At 39.4% G+C, this 21,785-nt stretch overlaps 1 protein-coding gene across 1 annotated transcript in view; it reads right to left on the bottom strand.

Moving 5' to 3' along the window:
* Window positions 1-21,785, bottom strand: part of NET1 (neuroepithelial cell transforming 1) — a 43,568-nt gene that overhangs the window by 19,242 nt on the left and 2,541 nt on the right. The window contains exons 2-3 of the mRNA XM_004588487.4: window positions 13,241-13,307; window positions 8,471-8,530 (exon numbers count right to left, since the gene is read on the bottom strand). Of these exons, the coding sequence (XP_004588544.2) occupies window positions 8,471-8,530; window positions 13,241-13,307 (127 nt within the window). The remainder of the gene's footprint in view (window positions 1-8,470; window positions 8,531-13,240; window positions 13,308-21,785) is intronic.

Here is a 21,785-nt window from a genome sequence, read left to right on the forward strand (position 1 = left end):
CATGAATTGCTGAGAGCGCAAGCTGAAGAGAAAATGTTACTATCTTGTACAGCCCAGCCTCCTTCTCTAAGCCTATTCTAACTTCAGGCACTGCTGCAGCAATGAGCTTCACACATATGTAACCTCACAGCAGCACTTCATGCCAGCTGCCCTTGTGCATCTGCTGTCTTCAACCTGTACTTTTTGGATACTGCTGTGTGGCACCTGCAAATGCACAGCCCAGGAGTGTGAGGGACGGGCACCTGAAGGGCTACGGTTGACTAATGGAATATGGAAACTAACGAATAAGCCCCCTCCCTCGACTTCATTTCCTTGAGAAGACAATTGTGCAGTGTCCTACATAGCTCTTCAGAGGGTCCCAGCAAGATCAACTCTAGTTGCCCCACAGCAATGACTAGCACAATGTCTGACTTGACACAAACCACTTTGTTTTCATACTGTTATCCTGTTCCCTGGGATCACACCTTAAGAGAGAATTTCTGTGTTAATTCAGGCCCTAATTTCCAGAGGAAACACAGCCTAAGACACTGACACTGAAACCGGTGGCAGAGATGAGATATACAAAGAGACAGGAATTTGGAACTGGACTGCCCAAGGGTAAAATGGTGGTGAGGATTACCAGTATGAATTGGAATGAGGTGCAGATGGAAAGATGAAGCAATGGTTTATGTACTAGCATGGCAAATGAACAATAGAGGAGACAATGTAACTGCAAGGTTTATAAAGTTGGCTGGCTTTTGTTAATTTCTTTAAAAGTCTTGAAAAAGTAGTTGGCAGATCCTTCATAATGGTGACTATGGTGAGAATGGCAAAGTAGGAATTCCTGAACATTCACCCTTGGGTCACCATATATCAGAAGTGGTATTCTACATTAGGAGAAAACGTGGGAATAGTGTAGTATGTAGGAGTGATTTCCCCCCTGACCCGACCTGAGTACCTTCTATAACCAAGAGACGGATGAGGTCAACGACAGTGCCTGCTGCAATCTTAAATGATAGTACCGTCTCAGCCGCTGCTATGCAAGATGTGGTAGTCTTTATTGGAACACAACAACAATAGCTACTGATCTAGCCCGTGTGTTCTTCTGAATCTCTGTTAGCAATGAGGATCAAAAGCAGTTAGCTTTTATGTGGGATGGACAGCAGTCTGGATTATTTCTCATGTCCTACCTTTGTGCTGTCATTCAATGTCTGAAAAGACATTGATATTCTCACATCATGCTTGTTGTGCCTGTCCACTAAACTGATGACATCGTACTAAAACAACCTGGTGAACAGGAAGTGAAAACTATTTTGCAAACTTGAAGATATGAAATGCATACTATACAAATTCAGCAACTTTCACATTAGAAAAGTTTTAATAGACACAATGGCCCGAGGGTGAGAACTCCTCTCTATTTAAAAGGCCAGGCATTATATCTTGCATTCCTTAGCATTAAGCACTGGACGAGGCAAGACTTTTCATCTACAGGTAGGAATGGTTGTTGCATTTGGGAAATCAGCTCTGAATCATAAATACAGGAATCTAAAAGGATGACAGTTCTCAGTGACACCCAGACCAAGACATATCTTCGTCAAAACTTGAAGTATGTATGGTAGACAAGGATGCTAGATGATATTTTTAGTAAGGCAAGGAAGATAACTGCGATCCAGAGCTCTGGGGTTCTGGAGCAAGGCTTTGCCTTGCATTGCAGAAGACAATTTGTTGTATGAAAAGCAGCTCCTGGTGTGCTAGCAGACCTAGTGAAGACTGAAGACCTGACTATGGGAGCAACTGCCATGCAATCAGAGCTGCTCCAAATGATCAAGGTCACCTCAACTGAGCCACAAAGGTTGGGCAGGTATAGCAGCAACCGTTCTGTCACAAGACGGAAACAGTTAATTTGGGATTAGACCTCAGAAGACAAAAGGTGTTAGTAAGTTATATTAACAGATGGCTTCAACTGCCATGTTGCCAAGTACATTGCATTGACACTTCTTCAATGCCTCATTTAATTCTTTAGAACCAATCACCAGGAAAAAGCTTGGTCCTAAACCACAGATGGATTAGTTTCATATGTTGCTATGATTAGAATTGAACCATTATTGCACTACATAATGTTTAAGAGTAAACCTAATACTGGTAAAGGGAAACATTTCCAACAGGCAGAGATGTAAGCAGTACACTTGGTCATAGAGAGAAAAATGGCATGAGGAGTGGTTAATGGCTTGGCTCAATAGTTGAGAGCTCAGAAGGAAATATAGCGGAAAGGTAGAAATTTTGAAGAGGTACAGACAGATCTCAGCAAGCGCATATGGGGGGGGGGGGGATCTCTGCCTCTCATGTTAATTTTGGTCAGCGTACAAAGGTTCTAGTGCCTAGGATAGGCAACAATGCCAGCAGAACAGGCCCATGGTGGCAGGTGTCTTGGTTCAGCGTGATCCATCAACAGAAGTCTCTCTTTCATCAGGGTCACTGCTGAATACCCAGCCTGACAGCAACTGAGAAATTAATAGTGGACCAAAATCTGAGCAGCTGATTGCCCTGGGCCCCTTGCTTCTAGAGTGAGCAGGATCTCTGTGTGAACTGACATCTCTATTGGATGCTAACTGCCTTTCTGTCTTCAAGTCCTCCACCAGCATCACCATTTGTGGGCTTACAGAATGTCTAATTTACTAGCATGAAGACCATACATTATTTCTGACTTACAGATCTATTTTATAGTGAAAGAGTACAATAATAGAAGACAATCACATAATCTATTGGCTCTTCTGAACACTCCTTTATCCAAAAGCAGGTAGCTCAACAGAATAGTACAATTGTTTAGCAAAGGCTAAACTGCAGCACCAGTGTAGGGACAAAACTCTGCAGGGCTGGAGCACTATTCCTCTAAACGAGACACATCTGAAACAGTCCAGACACAGTGCTATTCCCCAACAGCTGTAATACTTGGCTCTAGCACCCCAGGGATGGAGGTGGAATGGGTAAGTCCAGGGAAACCATAATTGAAAACATTCTTTCCTTCTCTACCACTCAGGTTTCAACAGATTTCCCTTACCCTTAGCTGGCAGCATTATTCCCAGAGTAGGATTTGTGTTTTTTATCGATACAATCTGGCTCTACAAAAAAATAGCACATGTACCTCACAGTTCAACAAAGATAAGCAAACTAAAGACTCAGGTCCTTTAAGGGCAGAGGTGGGACAGCTTAGATTCCTTCTCAAGTGCTAGGCTCAGGTTAAAGAAATCTCTTATGGGGGCACAGAAATGAGATGTTTATCAGTGATGGCCTCAGAAAGCATTATACTAGCTGTCACTGACCTCTGTAGCAAGACTGGGTGTCCAAAAGAATGTGAGCAACAGACTGGTGAACTGACTTTCCCCCTGCTTTGTTTCACTTTCTCCAATTCTTATTTCCCAAGTAAACTACCTACATGCCAGCTTTGTCTCAGGAAACTAGGCTAGATATCCGTAATTTTAAGTCAAGGAAACAGAATTTTAATTCAAGGAAATAGCTGTTGTTTCCTTAAAAAAAAAAAAAAAAAGGAAGTTTATTATTGGTGGTACAAGAGAGATTATTTTCAATTACAGATTCCCTGTAGGGCTTATTCGTTCTGTGTCCACCCTCTGATTCTTGCAGCCCAGGGTCTCAGCTGTTGGGGCTATAGGACTATACAGCCTGATCAGAGAATGAATCAGCTACAGACAACTGTCTCCAAGCAAAGCAAGGAAGGGATGGCAATTAAAGCTGGCAACCTGTGGTTCCCAGGAAAAGAGACTACTCTTTCTTCAAGTCTTCTGTCACCACAATCTATCTTCAGAAGTTTTCCATCATCCTAAATCGAAATTCAACTCTGCACTCATTAAACTCTTAAGTCTTTATTCTCTTCCCCTGCCACCGGTAACTGATTCTACTTTCCAAACAATCATACACTATTTGTCTTTGATTTGTCTTTATGTGGCTTACTTTCCTGATCATGTCTTAAAGACTCAACAGGTTGGGACATCACAGAATGTCTCTCCTTCTTAGTGCTGAATGACATTCTATGTATTTTTCTGTGAAGTTGCTTTCCTCTAGTTTTGGTTTGCTGTTACCAACATAATATGGTGGATTTTGTTAAATGCATTTGTTTTATGCACCAATTGAGATGGCCAACCATATCATATGATTTCCCCTTTCATTCACTAATATGAATGTTAAACCATCGTGGTGTTCTTGATCCCATTTGGTCAAAGTGCATAATGCTTTTAGTAAGTTGCCAAATCTACTCTGCTAGTGCTTGGTTGGGGATTTTTATAGCACTACTTATAGGGATACTGACTACAATTTTCTCATAGCATCTCTGGCTTTGATACCAGAGTAATGTCAGCCTCAGGAGGGGTTAGTATTCCCTTTGTTTCAATCATAAAAGGGATACAAGAGATAATTGAATTTTATCCTACAAGCAAAACAAAGTACTGACAAAACCAAGTTATGAGGAAACACTAGCATGGCATCATGAAAAGGTTACAGGTAGGAAAGTTACCACAAGGCTGTAAATGGATAAAAATGACAAGCAGGACTATAATCTGGCTTGGGTTCAGATTAGGGAATTCGTAGTTACAGACACCTGATCCCAAGAGCAAATAAATTCTTCAGACACACTGTTAACAAGATTGAAGATGGAATCTTAAGGGATACTCCTTTTCATTTCTGCAACTCTTAACTCTAATTGAAGATCTCTAGACTCTACACTAAACCATTATTTAACATTTCTTTCGATATATCTGGAAGCATTACTTTTCAGAAAAATCAACTATGGAGTAAATCAATTCATGCTATACTGAAATTAGTAAATTCTTGACTTGTTAATTTATGGTCTCCAAATAAATAGCCAATTAAGCATTTATAATGCTTTCTTTTTTTTTTTCTTTTGTAAAGATTTTATGTATATCATGGGGCTGGTGGTATGCCTCAATAGGCTAATCCTCCACCTTCAAGCACTGGCATCACACGTGGGTGCTGGTTTGTGTCCCGACAGCACCACTTTCCATCCAGCTCTTTGTGGCCTTGGAAAGAAGCAGAGGATGGCCCAAAGCCTTGGGACTCTGCAACCACATGGGAGACCAGAAGCAGCTTCTGGTTCAAATCAGCTCATCTCTGGCCATTTTGGCCATTTGGGAAGTGAACTAGCAGATGGAAGATCATTCTCTCTATAGCTCCTTTTTCTGTAAGTCTGCCTTTCCAATAAAAATAAATACGTATTAATAAAAAATGCTCATTTGAAAAGAGTTACAGAGAGCAAGTGAGGAAGCAAACTTGCATTTTCTGGTTCACTTCCCAAAGAGCCACAATGGCAGGGGTTGGACTAGGATGAAGTCAGAAGCCTGGAACTCCATCCAGGATTACTATGCGGGTGGCAAAGGCCCAAATGAGCCATTTTTCACTGCTTTCCCAGGTGCATTAGCTGAGAGTTGGATTGAAAATGGGTATGTGGGACATAAGCCAGTGCTCATATTGAATGTCAGCACTGCAGACAGTGGCTTATCTTGCTGTGCCACAACAGTAGCCCTGCTTTGATTTCTTAGTTCTGTTCAACGTATTCCTTGGACTCTTTGCAAAATAACCTGCTTCTCATTGTTTCCTACACATAACTGATTTTAACAATTTCATATTCATACTTTCATAAAAACCTGACTCCAACTCAAGACTTCCAAAATATCTTCCAATACTATCATTCTTCCTTCTAATACCAATTCCTACTTCTGCACAGTCTATTGTAGTCTGCAATTTTTTATTGTAGGTGCAATTTTTGTCATCAATTATTTCCTATTTGTAGTTATACTTATCTCTAAAGTCTAGCACAGCTCTTTGAGCATTGTGGGTGCTTCATAAATATTGCTGTTGCAAAAAAAAAGAATTTAGATCAGTTTGGGGCATAAAAAGATCAGGTCAATAGTTGCAGTCCTTGTGTTAGGGTTCAGTAACAGCTGTAGCTTTAGGGATCTACGGGAGGCCATGGAGCATATCACCTATGGATAAGCAGGTGGTGGAAGGAAATACTGTACTCTGGGCAACACAGTATTAAAACACAAGGGCACATACTGCCCAAGATGCCAGCATCCCATGTGAATGCCAGTTCTAATCCAGGATACTCCACTTCTGATTCAGTTCCCTGTTGATGATACGGAGAAAGCTGTAAAAGATGGCCCAAGTGGCTTGGACCTTGTACCTGTGTGGAAGACCTGATGGAATTCCTGGCTCCTGGCTCTAGCCTGGCACAGCACTAATCCATCTGGCCATTTGGGGAGTGAATTAGCACACAGAAGATCTCTCTTTGTAACTCTTTCAAATAAACAAATAAATGTTTAAAAACATTAGAAATGGAGAGATGACAATTTATTTCACTAGTTAGCATCTTTCTAAGTGATTCCCTCATAGTCCATTTTTACTGTAGTCACTTAGCATAGATGAGAACGGTATATAATAAATTAAAAAATCATGGGGATAACAGAAAAACAGAACATTTCAAGGCAACAAAAAAAACTAAGATGTCTAAGATTCCTTGATATATCTTAGGCTGTCCAAAAAGGAACTCAAATTCTAAAATGGGGCCAAACGAATCCTGATAACATAGCAGGTTAAGAACTGCCGTTAGTAGTTGTCTAACTTCACGTGGCTCACTACTTCTATTAGGAAGCAAATGATATTACTACCTCATGTTGAACCCATGTTTGGAACTGTGATTAATTTTTGAAAGATTATTTGTCAAAAGAGGGATTGTTTAGAGAAAAAAAGTATCCCAAATCCGAAATCAGATAAAAAGGATAAAGAACGCACGAATGCCCTCTCATTGGCTTACCGCATTCTCTAGGACTATGTTCCCTTTGATTCACTATTTGTTATAGATTAGCTTTTTTATCACTCTGTAAATGTGGAAGCTAACTCTATAGAAAACTGATGGCAATGCCAATAAATTTTGTAGGTAAAGATGTAATGAGGATATTAATCTGTTCTTATTTCTATCTTTTCCTACCACCTTAATCACTTTAATTCAAATTCATCTGTCTTCAATTAATTATCAGGTTGCTCTAATGTTTCCCAGTTCTTTGAAGAGATCTATCCTTTTGGTTCTATCATTAATAATTTAATTAAATACCTGATAAGTTTTAGTCTTTAAAGAAAAAATGATAGAGCAGTTAACATATCAAAGAGAAAATCAAAGACAAAGTCTACAATAAACTGAAGAGACAAAGTTTCCTGTTAAACCTCAAAATAAGACAAGAGAGTGACAAATCAGACAGTTGTGATTCCCGTGGTGTCAGCATGTGAATGAAAAAGCAGAGGAAAGACCACTAAGCTTCTCCAACTGATCTTCAATAGCATGTTAAGTCTGAGAACAGCAACCTCACCTGGGAAGTGAAAACAACAAAAACATTATTCAAAAAGCTACTGAATAAGCTGGGTTGTATAAATTCTCAAAATTAACCCTAATGACAGAGGTGAAATTGAAAGAATACAAAAGCAAAGCTAAAATCAAAGAGGGATGCGAAATGAAAATATCAGAAGGTATGAGGCCACATGTATAATAATACATGTAGGGTGACTGTTACGGAGCATCATGCTGATCTGCCTGCTTGGGATACCTGCATTCCAAACTGTAGGCGCCTGGGGTGAATCCTAGCTACTCTGTAGTTGGGATCCGGTGGACCATGGCTCAATCACTAGGGTTCTGGCCACCCACCTATGACAACTGGATAGTGTTCCCAACTCCTAGCTTTTGCCTGACTATTGTGGGTACTTGAGGAGTAAACCAACAAAGTTCTGTCTCTGTCACTCTGCCTTTTGTAAGTAAATGAAATCTTAAAACAAATACAAATCACCTGTGAATACAACAGAGGAGGGCGCTCTAGAGCTGAGAAGCTATAAAGGATCCCAAGGCCTCCTCACCTAAAAATATAGAGAAGCTTACGTTAAACAGCAACTGTGAGCACCATTTAAAGCTATCAGAAGAAAATAAGAAATGCGGAATAATGTTTTTGTAGCATAAAATAAACTAAGAAAACCTTTCCATGGTTCTTTTTAGAAAAATCTGATTCAACATTTACAATTCAGGGTATCTCACAGAAAAATCCACGTTTTGACAGTCCTGCATGTACCACTGGGTTACAGCACAGTAAACGTTGCCTCTCTCGGGAAAGGGATGGTACTTGCACATTCACCAATCTCCGGGTTAGTCCTTTCTTTTCATATATTATAGGCCTGTCATATTAAGTGCTTGTGTTTATGATTGCTAGTTACAGCCCAATACTGTTTTGAAGTGTTTTTCCCCTTGTTTTTAACATAGAAGCAGAGCAGCAGAAAGAAGGTATCCATGAGCCAGTATTATTCAGTTTTACAATGAAAGATGTACTCCCCTTCAATCTGACCAACATACATATTTTTTAAAGCACAGAAAAAATATACTTTGCCTATTTTAAAGTGCTTTACTTTAATAAAGCAGCAAGATTACCTTCAGATCCAGGCTGCTAAGACTCACAACATCATCATCTTTCTCTCTTCGTTTTCTTTTCTGTAAGAAAAAAAAAATAAATTTTCAAATAGAAAGAATTCATATCACCCCGTTAAAGAAAGAGTCCATGCAATTAGAAAACCACTTTTAAACAGTTAAGTCTTTGTGCGCCAAAGATAATCATTTTGATGAGAGACATTCACATGTACTCTAAATAGTACTAACCCCCAACTAGCTATCTTGTGCTGTGTTGTGATTCTACCCTATTAGAAAACCTATTTTTTTAAAAAGTCTTCCAGGACAGAGTTTTAAGGTAAGTCAAAGGCTATGAGAACTTGTTAGAGAAAAGGTGAAATACATTTTATACAGAAAAGCAACTAGTTATTTTTTTTAAAAGCAATACATCCTGTTTATCCTATTAGAAGGGTAGGGGGTCCTTTCATGAAAATATAGTATCTTTTGTTATTGGCTCAGATTTGCTGCCTGAAGCAGATTTATTAACTGATCACCCAGGATGAACACCCAGGTTGCTGGAGAACTTGAGTGTAATCATAAAGCTCCTCTAGCACTAACAGTAGAAAAACTACAAATCTACCATTTCTGGTTCATTGAGCATGCACCCTTAAGTAGTAGTTCCTTATCCTCTATTTCAAACAACCTTTCAGAGCCTGGTACAATGACTCAATTGGCTAATTCTCCCCTTGCATGCACCAGGATGTCATATGGGCACAAGTTTGTGTCCCAGCTGCTCCATTTCCCACCTAGCTCTCTGCTTATGGCATTGAAAAGCAGTGGGAGATGGCCAAACCCTTTGGATGCTTGGGAGACTCAGAAGAAGCTCCTGGCTTCAGATCAGCTCAGCTTCAGTCATTGCAGTCATTTTGGGAGTGAACCAGTAAATGGAAGAGATATATGTGTGTGTGTGTGTGCGCGCGTATATATATACACACACACATACATATATATGAAGATATATGTGTATATATATGTATTTTTAAAGATATATATATGTATACATATATATATCTTCAACTGAACAGGACAAGGTCAATAGAGAAAAGAAAAACAAAAGACTGACTCTAGATAGAAGTAGGAAAATTAACGGAGCTAGAAGATCTTATAAAGTAAGAAAACATGAAACAACAAAGGAAACTCTGGGAAGTTAGAAAAGCTATTTTTGAATCAAGTCTCCTTATGAAAGTTTGGGAAAGCCAAATGCACATCCAAAATAAACAAAATTACAGTCAAATCTTATACAAAATCACTCTAAGAAAAAAAGGATGAAGGACAGAATAGCATTCCATTTGGCAGGGATGGAAAATGTCTGGCCTATGGGCCATGTGAGGTCCACAAATTCATTTGGTCTGGCCCTGCCAAGGCAACCCCAAGTGGGACTCAAACTTCAATAACTTACAGCTACTGAAGTACACTGAACTCCAAAGACACAACACTGGAAATAACAGTCAGATGAACACTAAGCGACTGTGTCTCATTACGGAAAATTAAGCATGAACTAAGGAGATCCTAAGAAGTGAGGGCCAAAAAGTCATTGCGCAGCCCAGTGTGATGGCTCAATGGCTAAATCCTCACCTTGTCCTAGCTCTTCCAGTTCCCATACAGCTCCCTGTTTATGACCTGGGAAAGCAGTGAAGAATAACTCAATGCCTTGGGATCCTACACCCTCATGAGAGATCCAGAGGAAGCTCTGGGCTTCATATTGGCTCAGCTCCGGCCATTGCAGCCATATGGGGAGTGAACCAGTAGATGGAAGATCTTTGTCTCTTGTCTCTGTAAATCTGATCTGCCTTTCCAATAAAATAAGTATTTTTTCCCCTTAATTAACCGTGTATATTCTTTGGACAAACTTGATGGGAGGAGCATGAGGGCCCAAATGCTTCCATCACCTTTTAGTTTTCTAAGAAGTACTTATTCTAAGTACTCAGAGAGCTGGAAGATCATGCTGCTAAAGAGAAGGGACAATGTGAAGACGTGGCAAAGGTGGACAAAGGCTTGTTATGAAACAGAAATGAAAATACATATTTCTCCTACAGCAGAGACAAAAAAGAAGTTCAAAGATCCCAGTGCACCCAAGAGGCCTCCTTTGGCCTTTTCCTTGCTCTAAGTATCACACCCTGACCTATCCATTGGTGATGCTGCAAAGGAACTGGGACAGATATGCAGATGACCAGCAATGTCATGAAAGCAATTCTGCGAAGCTGAAGGAAAAATACTGAGGTCAAGGAAAACCTAATGCAGCAAAAAAGAAACAGCAGGAAAAAGCAGAGAAGGAAGAGGAAAACAAGCAGGAAGATGGTAATACTGGGTCTAGTACAGGGTTGGGTGTGTGTGTATAAAGCTTTAACCCTGCTCCTTTTACATAATTCCTTTCAAAGAAAAAACTGAAATGTAAGGCTATGTAACATTTGGTTTTGAACTGTAAACTGTATCGTGGCTTTTTAAATTTCTGGTTTAATTTACACATACGGTATGCAGGTTGTAAATTAGCATGAAAATTTAAAGCAGGTTCCTGTTGGTGCACAGCTTACATTAATTATATATGGGGATGACAGTTTTTTCATCTTTAGCTGTCTCTGATACAGTTTTTGTAAGAAATAATTGTTAACTAAAAGCTACTCTGTAATAGCAAACAAAACAAAAACAAAGCTGCACCTGTTTTGCTAACATTAAAAAAAATTTTTTTTATTTGAAAGTCAGATTTGCAGAGAGAAGGAGAGAAAGTAAGATCTTCCGTCCTCTGGTTCACGCCCCAAGGGTCCACAAAGGCTGGGGCTGACTGATCCAAAACCAGGAGCCAAGAGCTTCTTGCAGGTCTCCCATGTGGGTGCGGGGTCCCAAGGCTTTGGGCTGTCCTCAACTGCTTTCCCAGGCCACAAGCAGGAAGCTGGGTGGGAAGTGGAGCATCTGAGATTAGAACTAGTGCTCATATGGGATCATGATGGATGCAAGGTGAGGACTTCAGCCATTAGGCAACCTCACCAGGCCTCTATTTTGTTAACATTTTGAATGTTTCTAAGTAAACACATTTTTTTTCACTAGGAAAAAACTTCACAAAATTCAATAAAACTACAGTAAACTAATTTTTAAGTTGATAATTTTGTATGATTAATGAATATTATAAGCATCCAAAGATCTTTCAGTAGAAAAAAAAAGGCTTCACAAGTATGAATTAGGGAATGGAGGCACATCAGAAAGAAGTTCTCAAAAAGGCAGAGTAAAAATTATAATATGCTATTTCAAATCAAGTTAAAGGATATCAAGACGATCTAAAGAACAATATAAAAAATAATCGGAAAAACTAAAAACTGAGGGGACAGATCTCAAAAAATCCTTACTGATTCAAGTCATATGCTGAAGATGCAGGAAACCATGAAAAATACGATCCAAATTCTGGAAAGCTAACTAATCCAAAATCCTCCTATGTGTATCTTGGTGATTAGCAAATAAGAACCTAAACAAAACACAAAGGGAAACAGGCTGCGGTGGAGGCTGGGGATGGGAGGGCTCACTAGCGGAAGGAAGGGAGGAGTGGCAGGAACGCCAAACAAAAAGAAGAAAGCACGCCTGCTTATACCTCTGAAACTGCATGCACACCGGAAGTGTGGGAAGACACAGAACAAGCTTTGAAACAGCTGACTTTAATTTCTTTTAATTATTTTCAGGTTTTGTCTTTCATATTTGTCGCTTCAATCTATCCAACATTTATTTTTATGTGTATGTGGTATTAGGTAGCACAGCTAATTCCCCCATTCCTAATACCATTTGTTCAGAGTCTCACTCTTTTGTCCAGTCTCTGATATAAGTTTTCATATACATGTGGAGTTGTTTCTGGATTTTTAATTTTGCTGCATTTTCTGTCTGTCTCCTTGCCCACATCACACTGTATGTTAGTGACTATCACAGTGAGTCGGATGTTCTGCAGCTTGCACACTGTTCTGCTCTGGGCTATGTATTCTCCCCACGTGACCTGTAGATCAATTAAATTCGAATGAGATAACTATTAAAACTGCACTAGATTTATGAACTAATATGCATGGATTTATTGTATTTTATTTATAATTTATAAAGTTTATATTTTATGATCTTACTGACTTCACACAATACTCAATTTTCACCAGTTAATTTGATATTGCATACTCTTTAAAATTTCTTTTGCAAGCTTTCTCATAAAGGCTTCATAATATCCAACAGGAATTTAACACAAGTAGAAAAAAACAAGCCACATCAGATCTTCAGTACACACAGGTAAAATCTGACAAACGAGACACACTCCTGCTATTTCCCCCAAATACAAAAAGCATAAAAATCACAACTTTTTTGTATAAATTTTAGTTGTATATGTGTATTATCAGGTAATGAGTTTTAAGTGTTAAGAAACAACTTTGTAGTGTCAATTTTCACAAATTAAATGTGAAAATAATATTGTCACTCCATTCTTAGATAATTAATAGCAGAAAACCATATATTATATTTTACTTTATATTTCCAACCAAGAAAAAAAAGCTGTTAGACTATTTACAAAAAGATATCTTATGATATACATTCTTATGGACATATACTCTTATGGAAGCACAAACCGATATCATTACTTTGCAAAATATCTTTTACATTTACTTAAAATAAATGGGCAACAGAAAATCTGCCCTCCAAATACTCAGCAGTAAAGACAACCCAATTATATGTTATACTGAAAACAACCCAGGAATGATTCTATCTAATGCTTTGAAATAAAAAGTACAGCTATCTACTCACCAAAGTGAAATCCCAGTGGGGGCCGGGTGTTAGAAATGTGAAAGAGCTACCTCTCCGAAGGGAATATCTGTTAATATAAAATAAAGTTAAAACAAACAATAAGCAAAGTTAGTTCAGTATAATTATAACAAAAGTGCTGGTGAGATAACACCGGGATTTCATTCCTGGCTGCAGGCTTACGCCTGGCCTTGCCTGGTCATCTCAGGCATTCAGGGAGCTGAGCCAGTAGACAGGTGTTTGCTCTTGCCTTGCTTGCTCTATCTCTTTCCATCTGTCCTTCTATCTTTAAATAACTGAACTATAAAATTTTGTAAGACAAGTTTGGTGTTGATGTGAAAAAAAAATATTTGAAATCAGAAAAATGAGGGGGTCTTCAAAATATTAACAGAAGTGGTTATCACAAAAAGCACTGATTTAAAAATTTTTTGTACCTAAATAAATGTATTTTAATCTAAAAAAAAGTTGCCAAGTCATCCAACTTCAGAAATAAGAGATGACGTGTAAAAACAAAATAACAAAACAAGGTATAGATTCTGGTCATTATGATCATCTTCATGGTGAAAGAACCTATAAAAAGTTAGGACAGACTAGGTCTGATGCAGTAGCCTAGTGGCTCAAGTCCTAGCCTTGCATGCCTCAGGATCCCATGTGGGCACTGGCTTGTGTTCTGGCTGATCCACTTCCCTTCCAACTCCCTGTTTGTGGCCTGGGAAAGCAGTAGAGGATGGCCCAAGGTCTTGGGACCCTGCACTCGCACTGGAGACCCATCAGAGGCTCCTAACTTTGGATCGGCTCAGCTCCGGCCATGGCAGCCACTTGAGGAGTGAGCCAGTGGAAGGAAGATCTTTCTGTCTCTTCTCTTTCTGTAAATCTGACTTTCCGATAAAAATAAGTAATTCTTTAAAAAAAAGATTCTTCAAATTCTTTTAAAAAATTCCTGAAAAAAAAAAGTAATTCTTTAAAAAATAGTATTTCCTTTATGAAAAAGAAAGATTATGTTAAAAATCCACAAAACTAATCTAGGTTTATCTTGGAAATACGTGCATGAAAATCTAGTAATATTTTATATTGTGTTAATAGGCTAAATAAATTAACTTTTTAGCATACAAAAAGTTTGATAAGAGATATTCTTAAAGTAACAGATATTTGCATTTCACTTTGTTATGCCTTTCTGATTTAAAAAAAAATTACAACCAAATAAAACAAATGTAAAAGTTTTAAGTAACTATATTAGAGACAAAGTTCTCAAGTGAGAATATGACTAAGCTTTGCTCTTTAGCACTGAGTGGCAGACTCTCCTTTTGCGTTTTCTTTGCATTCAGTGTAAAGAAATTAAGCAATAAAATCCAGGACAAAACCTGTCTTCCTTTCTAAAACATAAATCTACATATTTCTACATATTTTACAAATATGTAAATCACAGACCACAGCTAGCACAGGTGTAGACTTGAGATGTAAATGCATAGAATAAAACAAATGATCTTTCCCTTGTGGAACAAAATGCAGGCCAGCCAATGACAAAAGCAACAACACGGAAGCATGTGGAGGCAGGGGAGTCAGCTGTTATCACGGAGGCGCGGGAGAGTCAGAGGCAGAGTGTGAAGTTGTATACTAACAGTGAAAGGGAAGGCCTCAGGTTTGCCTCAACTGAGACTGTTGGCAAGAGAAAAGTGGCGGGAGGGATAACGAGAAGCAGCAACCTATTGTGACTGATGTTAGATACACATTTGACTTGCTATACTTAGTTCTAAACTGGAAAAAAGACAAGCATTTGGAAATTCGTAGTTTTTAGTGGGCCAGAGGATAAAAAATCTTTCCCTTCTCTCTAATCTGATTTTCAAAGTTAAAAAAAAAATCTTACAACCAAAAACCAAACAAACAAAAATCCATCTTTTTAGGTATTAAGCAAAGTATTATGAAAAATCACAAAACCAAAGGTACTAATTTATCTTCCAGAATGACTTATATTGACTTCAGAATGAAATTTATTTCTGAAATCCAGAAAGAAAAAACAGCTCTTAAAAATACTAGGGTTAGTGCACTGAAAAATGGTCCAGATTTGATAAGATTCTTTTCAGCGTTATTTATCATTGGTTTTACAGCAACATTATTTTTTTTCCTATTTTAAGAACAGACATCTGTTTATCTTGAATGCCCATGGGAAAAAAGAACCCAAAAAATAAATCATGCCCAGAAAGTCTGTAAGAGAATGCCAATTTTCCTAACTCTTGGAAAAACATTCACTCATTTTTCAGAGGTCAGACTAAAAACAAACAGTTATTTTAAATCCTTAAGGGATAAATAATCAATTTCATAAAATATTAAGATTACAAGTGACCTTTCCAGAAGATACACAAGACATTGTCAAGGGGGCATAATGGTTGAAATGGAGAGCACAAAGTGGCTGTCCCACATCTCTTCAACAATTTCTGTCCATATTGCGAAATATTTCTGATCCACTTATCCAATGTGTTTTCATATGTCCAAATAACTAAAACATGTAAGGACAAAAATAAACTAACATATTATGAAACTTGTTTGGTATATTAAATTGTATTTCCTGTTTAATTGCACTGTGATTTTCCCCGGGGCTCTAACACATATGCTTTCATCATTTCAGATATTTATGAATAATACAAATTATTTTTGTACAAACTAGTTTTAACTTTAAAAAGCTTAATTAAAATGATAAAAGCTGTGGCTCAAAGGGAATAGTTAGATACAGAGCACAGTGATGAATATTTTCCTTTGGAAACTTGCATCCCATATTGGACCGTGTGTACTTGAATCCAATCTCTATTCCTAGTTTCAGCTCCTTCCTCATGAATACTCTAGAAGGTAGCCGATCATGGCTGGGTTACTTGGGCTCCTGGCTTTGGTCTGGCCCACCCCTGGCTGTGTGGCATCTGGAGCAATGAACCAGATCTCCCTGTCTCTTCTGCCTTCCAAACAAATAAGCTAAATAATTGATGAAAAAAATCTATTAGAAAGTTAAATCTCCTTAAAAAGAACAGGAACTCTCTGATCTGAGTTTATACAAGTGCTAGCTTGGGCCCTACGGCATGGCCTAGCGGTTAAAGTCCTCACCTTGAACACGCTGGGATCCCATATGGGTGCTGGTTCTAATCCCGGCAGTTCCACTTCCCATCTAGCTCCCTGCTTGTCGCCTGGGAAAGCAGTCGAGGATGGCCCAAGGCTTTGGGACCCTGCACCCATGTGGGAGACCTGGAGGAGCTTGGTTCCTGGCTCTGGATTGGGACAGCACTGGCCGTCGTGCTTACTTGGGGAGTGAATCATTGGACGGAAGATCTTCCTCTCTATCTCTCCTCCTCTCTATATATCTGACTTTGTAATAAAAATAAATAAAAATTGTTTACAAGTGCTAGCTGGCTATCATAACCCTAGTTAGTCATTCAACAAATCCATTAATTTTACTTTAAAAAAATAAAAAAATAATTCCTATAATGGCAGACATTCAGTGCTGGGCTGTGAGAAATTTTATTCAACATCAAATGTTTTTCTGTGTTAATATGGATGAGTCAATGGTTTTTATAATAGCAGGAAAAATGTACTGAATACTTACTATTTAACCTGCACTATTCTAACATCTCAGATGCACTAAGTCAAAATTCTTACAGCAGCTCCAAGATACAGGTATCATTACCATTTCCATTTCATAAATGAAGAAGCATCATGTATCAAATTCACTTGGTTAAAATCTTAGAGTAGTCAATGAAACCATCAGATTTCACATCCAGGAAGTATGGCTCTAAAAATATTATTAACAATTGTTTGTTACAAAACAATCAGTGACAGTAGAGCTGTTAAATACTCCAGGCAGAGGCTGAGTAAGTGGTAGCCCTAATGTATCCTATAGAAAATAGAAATGGCAATGCTACCTAATATCTAAGGAGCTTCGCTCAAATGCAGGCACTATTCTAATTCTTTACATACATGGATTAAGTTACTTAATTTTCATAACTTAAGTAACTTGCTGAAGATTCTCAAGGTCAAGAACTTGCTTGAACTCATAATCTCTGATTGTAAAGCCTACACCTTACACGGTGATGAGTCTTAGTCCGAAAGAATGTCAGAAAAATGAATATTCTTAAAGGGGAAGAAAAAATAGAATTAGGTAAATCAAAGCTGGGGTCCGAATGATGTGGTATCAGGAAAACTAAAGCAAAAAGCCAGTTTTCTAAGTTCTGAGCCAAGTGGTAGGGCCCAGGTAAGATCTCTGCCAACTAGCCAGAATACAGAGATGTAAGACCAAATAAACACGTAGCATATTACAGAAAGCTATAGCGCTGTAGATTTCAGGTGTTTCTATAATTCTACCACCGACCTTGCAATTAGTTCTTCCTTGCCCTATCTTGTAACAAATACACATTTTATTTTATTGTAAAAAAGATGACATTATTTTTTATTTTATTATAATGTTTATTACAAAAGTGAAGGGATTGCAGACCCATGTGGGCCTCTGATTTGATTAGGATGGAGAGGGTAAGCATGAAGGAAAATGTTGGGATGGCATAATATTAACGCAAGAACCTAAAATACATTTAGCAGAGACAAAACCAGGCTCATAATCCTTTATTTAACTTGGTACAAATTTAAAACAGTAAGCAATCTTTCCTAACATTTGCACATTCTCCCGATTTCTATTCTCTAGCTCACTCTCTAGCTTGTTTCTTACTCTGATGGCCACCAATTTAACAATTAGCAATGGATGTGTCTAGAAATGAGCTTCAACCATGTGGGACAGGTTGACTAAAGGACAGGCCTGCAGACTGAGTAGTGCACACACACACATACACTCATACAACCCAATACCCATGCTCACAACTTTCACTTTATATCCCTGACCTAATTTTATATTCCTTACCTAATCATTTCCTTTCTCTGAAATTACCTATTGAATTGAATTGAAATACCTATTTCAATTTCTTCTCTCTTACCAGTTATAATACTCTTTCATTTTCAGTATGACTACACCTTTTTGTCCCATACATTTACACTGTCCAATCTACCACCCTGCCACACAACTTGTTTTTCTCATTGTAATGGAAAAGCTGTACTATCTGCAGCCAAACACCCTTCATTTGTACATTGGGTCCCGTCTTCTCTACCGTAAAAAGCAGCCAGAGAAAACACATTAACCTTATACAAACAAGAACTGCCTGAGATATCAACATTCCGCACAGGCATCAGATGTTAACTTTTGATCTAGCTCCCTGTTAATGTGCCTAGGAAGACAGCAGAAAATGGTTCAGGTACTTGGCCCTGCAACCCACGTGGGAGACCTGGATAAAGCCCTAGGTTTCTGGTTGTGACCACTAGGGAGTGTGAATCAATGGGTGCAAAAAAATCCCTCTCCAATTCTGCCTTTCAATAAATAAATAAACAAGCCTTTACATCTTTTGACATTAAAATGTTAATAGATTAAATGCTACAAGTAAAGAGAAATTGTCAGGGGAAGATTCTTTAAGGATAAAGTAATATCAAATTATGGTTGTCTTGAGAAAAAAAGAATTGTGTGATCAGTTGTGAAGTTCCTTTTTGTAATATACCATTTTTACTTGAACAAGGAAGAGTTGTTACTTGGAATTTAGTTCTTTTCTTCTAAAATGAACTGCTGGAAATGATCAGGAAATGAAAAAAGTTAACATTAAAATGAAAATCGTAAGTCTGAAAAACTAGTATCATCACTGTTGAATATGACGCCTTTCTAAACCCAAAATGCCTTTTGTATGACATCAGTAGTGATATTAACAATTGTGCCCCTGCTTTGCTCCTTCTCAGCTCAGTTATCCTAGCTCCTAAGAGCTAGCATCCCACAAGCAGGGAGGGAATGAGCAAACACAGGACTAGAAGCAGGCCAGACTGTCTCCACTCCACAGCATCCTGCTAGATCATGCACACTATATGATCAGAAGTGTTTCTCTTTCCCACAACCATACATGTTATTTCTGTTTCTTCTTTTTACATCCTGTTACTCAAGGCCTCACTAGATTGTCTCTTAAGCAACTTTGCCTAGGCCAATACAAGTCTCTGATCATACATGTTCTAACCCAACACTCCTCACCAATATCATAAAACAAAGGTTGAGATATTGGGGCTGAGCAGCAGTGACCACAGTATCCTGCCAAAGCCAAGTGGACACTCCCATCCAAGGATGGCTGGGATGCTGCCTGTCAACACCTGCCATGATCTGTCCAGAGACTGAAGCTTCTCATCAAGAGCAACCCTCAGAGACTCGCATTCCCGGGAGCCTCAGAACTCCAGCCACCTTTTCAAAAGGACTTCTGGTAAGTAACCCCTCCCTCCATTCCTGTGTCATCCACACTTAAATGTAAAACAACTACAAAAATTTAACCAAACTGTTAACCAGCTTCTTTTGCAGGGCTCCAAACCTCTCCAGATCTCCCATTCCTCCCCACCAGCTTGACACTGCACCCAGACTCAGGCCGAAGAAAACATGGAGGAAAATGATGCCTCTTTTCCTTTCTATATAACAAAAGGGAGGAATGTTAGGAGTGACCAGAAATCAACCTTAAAAGCCCCCGCCATTTGGGACTCACTCACTCAATCTGCTTCCCCTAGCTGGCTTCCCTTAAAATTTGCCCACCTTTCCAGGTTTAAATTGTGTTGTCTGACAATCCGCTGTAACTTTTTAACCCTGTTCCCACCAGTCTGCTGTAACCTCATGGTGCCATGCCTGACAACCTACCCACCAAGTCCCTTGCAGCCCCTTTCCCTACCCCTATCCACCTACCAATCCCCTGTGGTTCCGACAATCCCACCCACCAATCCAATTTCGATCCAACTCTGCTAATGTGCATGGGAAGCAGCATAGGACGGCGCAAGTCCTTTGGGACCTACACCCATGTGGGGAACTCACAAGTAGCTCCTGTTTGGGCATGGTCCAGCTCTGGCTGCTATGCCATTTGAGGAATGAACCAGTAGTTAGAAAATCTCTTTCTTCTCTCTGTAATTTTGCCTTTCAAATCAGTAAAAAAAAAAAAAAAAAAAAAAAATTTGAAATCTTTACATAGGGGTCTTTGGAAATTTCATAGAAAGTGTGTATCATGAAAAATATATGCATAGATTTCAAAAATTTTTGTACCAAATTAATGTTACCTTTTAATTTCTATGAAGTTTTTAAAATTTATCCAATTTATCAAATAAATTATATATGAAATATAAAGTTAAAAAATATTTCAATTGGGAGGGGCAGGTGAAATCTGAAGCTGAAGGTATGGGTGCTTGACTCTCCCAGCCACGTAGCGGCTGCTGGGGAGACTGGGCTGAGCAGGGCTCAATGCATGGAATCCTAAATCTGGCCACCACTGTCAGGCGGTGAGCAAATTCTGAGCTTGTCATTAGGCCTGAGAAACTCCTCCTGTCACAATAATTACACTGTGGGTGGATCCCAGGCATATCTGGGCAGACGCAGGGCCCGGGTTCTACTCACCACCGCCATCTCAGTGGGGGGAGCCCAGGTGAGTCTGAAGCTGGAGGCACGGATGCTAGACTCTCTGGCAGCTGCTGGGGGGACCCTGGCCAAGCCCACGGGCTGCCTGACAATGCGCTTTGGAATCTTGGGGATGTGGGGCTTACAGAAAGTCTGAGAGATGGCACACGTGGGGATCAACAAGGGCTTTAGGACTCAGGTCCAGGTGAGGAATGATTTCTCTGGAACTTTCATGGACAAGGCCACTCCACTTGAAGAGCTACAATACAGAACTCATCAGAGAATGTCAGAAAAGGAAACAGGTTATGTGAGGCTGGGTCATGAAGTTGACAAATATGTGGGTGAATCAGGTCTGGGGGTAGAATCTGCAGGTCAAAATATGGGTTCACCCATGTGGAACAGCCATATCTGTTGGTATGTGCAAGTACTGTGGCTGGGAATAGGCCTGGTTGGGGACCTAAGCAGATGCTGGCTGGGCTGGAATTCCCATTGGTGAATGCGAGTTGAAGGGATTTGTGCATTGTCCTGGGCTGAACATTGCTTCAGTCTCCTTCAACATAGGTTAGACTCCAGCACCCACTGGTACTCATGCGAGTCAGGGTACGTATAGAACAGGCTAGGCTAGGTCTTGGATCCTGCTGAACCATGTGAGAACTGTGTCTGGGAATGGCCCAGGTGTGGATGGGCTGCAACACCCAACAGTAAGAATCAGAAAGGCTATAGGCCAATTGGGCTAGGACACCATCCCTGCCAGGACAAGTGGACAAACCCAACCTGGACCAGGGACCCACCAGTACGTACAAGATCTGCCACTGGGAAGAGACCAGACAGAGGAGTCTGGTGAACTCTTTGTCAGGTTGCAGTCCCCACAGGTAAGTATAAGAACTAAGCCAAGGAGCAGCCCAACCCAGATCAGGTTATAGTACCTGCCAGCATACATGCGGGTCAAATCAGGGAGTAGGCCAGGTTGGGCCAGTATATAACATTCAATGGCAGATCTGAGATCCAGGATGGGGTGCAGTAGGGGCCAAGTTGGGCAGCATCACCAGCCAGTTCACACTCGAACCAGGA

Source organism: Ochotona princeps, chromosome 10, assembly GCF_030435755.1.
Source record: "Ochotona princeps isolate mOchPri1 chromosome 10, mOchPri1.hap1, whole genome shotgun sequence".
NCBI lineage: Eukaryota > Metazoa > Chordata > Mammalia > Lagomorpha > Ochotonidae > Ochotona > Ochotona princeps.